At 47.1% G+C, this 8,509-nt stretch overlaps 1 protein-coding gene across 1 annotated transcript in view; it reads left to right on the top strand.

The window, feature by feature from the left end:
- Window positions 1–308: 308 nt before the first annotated feature.
- QPRT (quinolinate phosphoribosyltransferase) overlaps window positions 309–8,509 on the top strand; it is a 34,329-nt gene continuing 26,128 nt past the window's right edge. The window contains exons 1-4 of the mRNA XM_069735232.1: window positions 309–420; window positions 613–901; window positions 2,313–2,587; window positions 3,208–3,339. Of these exons, the coding sequence (XP_069591333.1) occupies window positions 619–901; window positions 2,313–2,587; window positions 3,208–3,339 (690 nt within the window). The 5' untranslated portion in view covers window positions 309–420; window positions 613–618. The remainder of the gene's footprint in view (window positions 421–612; window positions 902–2,312; window positions 2,588–3,207; window positions 3,340–8,509) is intronic.

Raw genomic sequence — 8,509 nt, 5'->3', positions numbered from 1 at the left:
ATGAGTTGCTTTATATCAGGATAGTAGAGCTGGCTGCTGTCCGTTGTGACCCTAATCCACCATGTTGGAGTGTTGACCGTCATACCCAGAAGATGCGATCCCAGTGGCGAATTGCCACATACAGTCATGGCCGAAAGTGTTTGCACCCATGAAATTGTTCCAGAAAATAAAGCATATCTCCCAGAAAATAATTGCCCTCACACATTACACAATCAGGCCATGACAGTATATGAGCTATACGAGGAGGAGCCTCCTTTCTTCTTCCCTGTTTATCAGTATTGATTCCCCCATACGTCAGCCACCTCTGAACTTTGACCCCTATGTAATGTCAATGTGTAACCTGCTGTTTACCTTGTCCCGAAAGTAAAAACCAGAAATGTGTTTATTACTCCATCTGCAGCCACGGCACCAAGACGTAAGGTGAGGACAAGGCTGAGGGGTCAGAGTGGGGGGCATTGGATCCAGCATGTTGGGGGGGTAGTACATTATTCAGTGGGGTGTAGGTTGGAGTGATGGTGTGCAGGGTGTAGAGTGGCTGAGGGTGCAGATTTGCAGTCTGAGAGTGGATCACTGCCATTTTTCTTGATTTCCTTTTTTTTCTGTGGCCCCCAGGTTTCGATGGCCTCCAATGACCTGGCTCTTCTCCTGCCACGTTGTCGCCTGCAGCGTCTTGCTCGGGACTGGCTGGAAGAGGATGCACCATGGCTTGACTTTGCTGGATGGGCTGCTGCTAGTAGGAGTCAGGGCTCTCAGGAAGCAATTCTACTGTGCAAGTCTTCTGGGGTGCTGGCGGGGTGCCCCTTCTTTCAAGCTGTTTGTGAAGAAATCGGTTGCAGTGTGACGTGGGATCACAGGGAGGGTACATGGCTGGAGCCGGTGACAAGGGTGGCCACTGTTCGAGGTAACATGCGACATCAGAGGAAAGAACTGTGCCCCCGCCAAATGGATGGTAGATAATAATGAGGGTCTCCACACACAACTCCCCAGTGTCATGGAAATTAGTGCTGCCCTGACTGTACCCCGTGTAATGACCATGAAGGTCTACCAGGTCATCATGGAGATCCTGGAGGCCTCGTTGCATCATGCAGGCTCGGTTGTTGGGTTTATAATGTTCTTGCCAGATTTCCTCAAATAGCGTGTAACTGTAAATCTGGTGCCATGGCCGCCCTCTAGGTAGGATCATGTACGTCTCCGTTAATCAATATTCAATAATAATAATCAATATTTGTTGAGTTTTTGACGCTGCAGAATTTCCGCACCTATTATGTAAATTAGGTAATTAGCATGTCATGATTCCTCGGCTCAGTGAATGATTGCTGTGCTGTTCTAGGGAAACTGTCTTGCTGAGCTGTCTGTGTCTTGGTTGTCCAGTTCGGTGATGGGCTTGCTGGGATGTTGGTGCCTTGATTGACAGCTCTGCGGTCCAAACTGTGTCTGGGCCGTGCGGGACTTTCTGCAGGTGTTCAGTGTTCTGGTGATGGCATAGCTACTAAACTGAGCTGTCTGCCCCTGATCCCTGCCAGATGGTGAGTGTTAGCCTGGTCCTGTTGCTCTGAGGTCTGATCTTCTGCTGCCTGGCCCTTTGGACCGTGTTCTGACTACCTCTTTGTCTTTTGATCCACTATCTCTGGTTATTGACCCTGGACTGTGACCTGACTTACGCCTTTGTCTTTCCCTTGGTTATCTACGTACTCTCTCAGTATTGACCCCGGAACGTCTGGCTCTTCTGCATCAGGGCCTGTGCGTGAGTAGTGATAGCATCATATTATGTTTTTTTATTGCATTTTCTAACATGCGTGTTTATCGGGTCTTTGACTCTGCGTTTTTTTGTCTGTTTGATGTGCCATGCTTTAAATAAAGTTGCTTTGTTTTTTATACTTCCTAGTTAGGCGCAGATTACATGTTTTGTGATGCGTTTTTTTTACTTGTGCAATTTCTGCTCATAATGCGAGTCTATGGGGAAAATCTGCACAAAATACGCAGTGTACCCGCAAAAGAAATTGACATGCTGCGGATTGGAAAAAGCCACAGCAAGTGAGTTTACGCAGTGTAAAAAATGAGTGGGCAGAGGATTTCTATAAATCCCATCCACTTTGCTGGTAATGTAAAATGCTGCGTTTTTGACCCAGCGAATATACGCAGCTTCAGAAACGCGATCAAAGCTCATCATGGGGGTCTACCCGTAGTATCATTGTAGGGGGGCAATGACCTGAGCTGACCAAAGTGTGTCACCTCAGGGGCCACATCTATCAGTAAGTAGGAAGTGTGTGTACCCATTGGTCCGGGCATTAACACTGTTCCTCGTGTTCCAGGTCATGTGAATGATCTCCTACTGGCAGAACGCCCAGCGCTTAATGTCCTGTCGCGGGTCAGCGGTGTGGCCACACTGGCCAGACAGGTATCTGAGCAGGCACGGGCAGCAGGATGGATGGGGCAGGTGACAGGTACCCGAAAAACCACTCCTGGATTTCGACTGCCTGAGAAGTATGGCCTCCTGGTGGGAGGAGCCGGAACTCACCGCTATGGGATCGGCGATCTGATCATGCTGAAGGATAACCATATATGGGCAATGGGAGGAGCCAGAGAGGTGATGTCCACGCATCTCGCGCACACAGAACATACGGGGCGCCAGACATTTATGCAGCAGATTTTCTACACAAATTTCACTTTTCAATGTAGAGAAGGTGAAATTCGCATAAGACACATTGAGGTTCTGCTGCCCTTCTCCAGGCGAATGTTTCTGTCCTGCTCAGACTTTTCCTAAATGTCCCCTCTACTTCCATCTAAATCTCCCCTCCATTGTGTGTCCTCCTGAATGTCCCATCACATTCTCGGGAACTCCTGGGTATATCCTCCTGTCCGTCAAAGGTGCGAAGGGGAGCCAGCTGCCGGTACAATCATGTCTTCACAATTATTCATGCTCGCATAGTAAATAGAAATAAAGTCCTTTTTGGAAAGTCGAATTTTTGGGGACAGTCCATGTGCAGCCTCCCGTCCCTGTATACCCAGTATGGTACTCCCCACTGATGTGCCAACCTCCACTATTAGACAGTCCCCCATGTCGGATCAGGGGCTCACATAGAAAATAGGAGGACAAGTAGGGATCTGAGGGGACCTCACCAATGCTGAGAGGTGGACATCAGTCTGCTCATTGTCTCACCATGGATTCTGCACACTTATAACCTCCTGTCTGTGTTCTCATCCCAGGCTCTACACGCCGTGCACACTCTGGCCGGACGCACTCTGAAGGTGGAAGTAGAGTGCAGATCCGTGGACGAAGCTTTAGAAGCTGCAGAGGCCGGAGCAGAAATCATTATGCTGGATAATTTCACCACTGAGGTACAATTGTATAAATGATCACACTACATCCTCCACCACGAGTACACTGTGATCACACTACATCCCCACCACGAGTACACTGTGATCACACTACATCTCCACCACGAGTACACTGTGATCACACTACATCCCCACCACAAATACACTGTGATCACACTACATCTCCACCATGAGTACACTGTGATCACACTACATCCCCACCACGAGTACACTGTGATCACACTACATCCCCACCACGAGTACACTGTGATCACACTACATCTCTACCATGAGTACACTGTGATAAGACTACATCCTCCACCACGAGTACACTGTGATCACACTACATCCCCACCACGAGTACACTGTGATCACACTACATCCTCCACCACGAGTACACTGTGATCACACTACATCCCCACCACGAGTACACTGTGATCACACTACATCTCCACCACGAGTACACTGTGATCACACTACATCCCCACCACAAATACACTGTGATCACACTACATCTCCACCATGAGTACACTGTGATCACACTACATCCCCACCACGAGTACACTGTGATCACACTACATCCCCACCACGAGTACACTGTGATCACACTACATCTCCACCATGAGTACACTGTGATAAGACTACATCCTCCACCACGAGTACACTGTGATCACACTACATCCCCACCACGAGTACACTGTGATCACACTACATCCCCACCACGAGTACACTGTGATCACACTACATCTCCACCATGAGTACACTGTGATAAGACTACATCCTCCACCACGAGTACACTGTGATCACACTACATCCCCACCATGAGTACACTGTGATCACACTACATCCTCCACCACGAGTACACTGTGATCACACTACATCCCCACCACGAGTACACTGTGATCACACTACATCTCCACCATGAGTACACTGTGATCACACTACATCTCCACAACGAGTACACTGTGATCACACTACATCCCCACCACGAGTACACTGTGATCACACTACATCTCCACAACGAGTACACTGTGATCACACTACATCTCCACCACGAGTACACTGTGATCACACTACATCCCCACCACAAATACACTGTGATCACACTACATCTCCACCACGAGTACACTGTGATCACACTACATCCCCACCATGAGTACACTGTGATCACACTACATCCTACATCCCCACCATGAGTACACTGTGATCACACTACATCCCCACCACGAGTACACTGTGATCACACTACATCCCCACCATGAGTACACTGTGATCACACTACATCTCCACCATGAGTACACTGTGATCACACTACATCCCCACCACAAATACACTGTGATCACAGTACATCTCCACCACGAGTACACTGTGATCACACTACATCCCCACCATGAGTACACTGTGATCACACTACATCTCCACCACGAGTACACTGTGATCACACTACATCTCCACCACGAGTACACTGTGATCACACTACATCCCCACCACAAATACACTGTGATCACACTACATCTCCACCACGAGTACACTGTGATCACACTACATCCCCACCATGAGTACACTGTGATCACACTACATCCCCACCATGAGTACACTGTGATCACACTACATCTCTACCATGAGTTCACTGTGATCACACTACATCCTCCACCACGAGTTCACTGTGATCACACTACATCCCCACCATGAGTACACTGTGATCACACTACATCCTCACCACGAGTTCACTGTGATCACACTACATCCCCACCACGAGTACACTGTGATCACACTACATCCTCACCACGAGTTCACTGTGATCACACTACATCCCCACCACGAGTACACTGTGATCAGACTACATCTCCACCACGAGAACACTGTGATCACACTACATCTCCACCATAAGTACACTGTGATCACACTACATCTCCACGATAAGTACACTGTGATCACACTACATCCCCACCATGAGTACACTGTGATCACACTACATCTCCACCACGAGTACACTGTGATCACACTACATCCCCACCATGAGTACACTGTGATCACACTACATCTCCACCACGAGTACACTGTGATCACACTACATCCCCACCATGAGTACACTGTGATCACACTACATCTCCACCATGAGTACACTGTGATCACACTACATCCCCACCATGAGTACACTGTGATCACACTACATCTCCTCCACGAGAACACTGTGATCACACTACATCTCCACCATAAGTACACTGTGATCACACTACATCTCCACGATAAGTACACTGTGATCACACTACATCCCCACCATGAGTACACTGTGATCACACTACATCTCCACCACGAGTACACTGTGATCACACTACATCCTCACCACAAGTACACTGTGATCACACTACATCCCCACCATAAGTACACTGTGATCACACTACATCTCCACCACGAGTACACTGTGATCACACTACATCCCCACAAGTACACTGTGATCACACTACATCCCCACCATAAGTACACTGTGATCACACTACATCCTCCACCACGACTTCACTGTGATCACACTACATCCCCACCATGAGTACACTGTGATCACACTACATCCCCACCATAAGTACACTGTGATCACACTACATCCCCACCATGAGTACACTGTGATCACACTACATCCCCACCACGAGTACTCTGTAATCACACTACATCCCCACCATGAGTACACTGTAATCACACTACATCCCCACCATGAGTACACTGTGATCACACTACATCTCCTCCACGAGAACACTGTGATCACACTACATCTCCACCATAAGTACACTGTGATCACACTACATCTCCACGATAAGTACACTGTGATCACACTACATCCCCACCATGAGTACACTGTGATCACCCTACATCTCCACCACGAGTACACTGTGATCACACTACATCCCCACCATGAGTACACTGTGATCACACTACATCTCCACCACGAGTACACTGTGATCACACTACATCCTCACCACAAGTACACTGTGATCACACTACATCCCCACCATAAGTACACTGTGATCACACTACATCTCCACCACGAGTACACTGTGATCACACTACATCCCCACAAGTACACTGTGATCACACTACATCCCCACCATAAGTACACTGTGATCACACTACATCCTCCACCACGACTTCACTGTAATCACACTACATCCCCACCATAAGTACACTGTGATTACACTACATCCCCACCATAAGTACACTGTGATCACACTACATCCCCACCATAAGTACACTGTGATCACACTACATCTCCACCATGAGTACACTGTAATCACACTACATCCCCACCATGAGTACACTGTGATCACACTACATCTCCACCATGAGTACACTGTGATCACACTACATCTCCACCACGAGTACACTGTGATCACACTACATCCTCCACCACGACTTCACTGTAATCACACTACATCCCCACCATAAGTACACTGTGATTACACTACATCCCCACCATAAGTACACTGTGATCACACTACATCCCCACCATAAGTACACTGTGATCACACTACATCCCCACAAGTACACTGTGATCACACTACATCCCCACCATAAGTACACTGTGATCACACTACATCCTCCACCACGACTTCACTGTAATCACACTACATCCCCACCATAAGTACACTGTGATTACACTACATCCCCACCATAAGTACACTGTGATCACACTACATCCCCACCATAAGTACACTGTGATCACACTACATCTCCACCATGAGTACACTGTAATCACACTACATCCCCACCATGAGTACACTGTGATCACACTACATCTCCACCATGAGTACACTGTGATCACACTACATCTCCACCACGAGTACACTGTGATCACACTACATCCTCCACCACGACTTCACTGTAATCACACTACATCCCCACCATAAGTACACTGTGATTACACTACATCCCCACCATAAGTACACTGTGATCACACTACATCCCCACCATAAGTACACTGTGATCACACTACATCCCCACCATAAGTACACTGTGATTACACTACATCTCCACCATGAGTACACTGTAATCACACTACATCTCCACCATGAGTACACTGTGATCACACTACATCTCCACCACGAGTACACTGTGATCACACTACATCCTCCACCACGACTTCACTGTGATCACACTACATCCCCACCATAAGTACACTGTGATCACACTACATCCCCACCATGAGTACACTGTGATCACACTACATCCCCACCATAAGTACACTGTGATCACACTACATCCCCACCATAAGTACACTGTGATCACACTACATCCCCACCATGAGTACACTGTGATCACACTACATCCCCACCATAAGTACACTGTGATCACACTACATCCCCACCATAAGTACACTGTGATCACACTACATCTCCACCATAAGTACACTGTGATCACACTACATCCCCACCATGAGTACACTGTGATCACACTACATCCCCACCATAAGTACACTGTGATCACACTACATCCTCACCATGAGTACACTGTGATCACACTACATCCCCACCATAAGTACACTGTGATCACACTACATCCCCACCATGAGTACACTGTGATCACACTACATCCCCACCATAAGTACACTGTGATCACACTACATCTCCACCATAAGTACACTGTGATCACACTACATCCCCACCACGAGTACAAAATACTAGCAAAATAAGAAAAATGTATATTTTTAGGCGCAAAACAGTAACGATGCAGTGACCTAATGAAATCTGCATAACTAATCATATGCTAAATAGTTCCAAATCAAATTTATGTATGAAACGGCCAAGATGATTGTCTATAAAATTATGGTAGGCTCACGTTAAAAGCAGAAATGGACGGTGAGATATGGAGCCTGAAAGTCAGAAGTGCAATACATTGTTACCCTTTTGCTCGTCAGTCTATTAGACTTTTTATTGCTGTGACTTGCTGCTTTCTAGTGCATTAAATATGAGGACAATATGTGTAATTGTAATTTAAACACAGCAGAACAACTGCAGCTTTACCGCATCACTGATGGATCCCACAGTCCTATCCAATGTCTGTATTAGGCTACGTACACACTGTCAGTATTTGGTCAGTATTTCACATCACCAGGAGTGGGTGATAAATACAGAAGTGGTGACGTGGTTTTTTAATACTTTTTCTCTTGATGGTTCCTCACCTGGTTTTGGCTACAAATACT

Source organism: Ranitomeya imitator, chromosome 7 (genome assembly GCF_032444005.1).
Source record: "Ranitomeya imitator isolate aRanImi1 chromosome 7, aRanImi1.pri, whole genome shotgun sequence".
NCBI lineage: Eukaryota > Metazoa > Chordata > Amphibia > Anura > Dendrobatidae > Ranitomeya > Ranitomeya imitator.
This window is presented reverse-complemented; position numbering and strand designations above follow the sequence as displayed.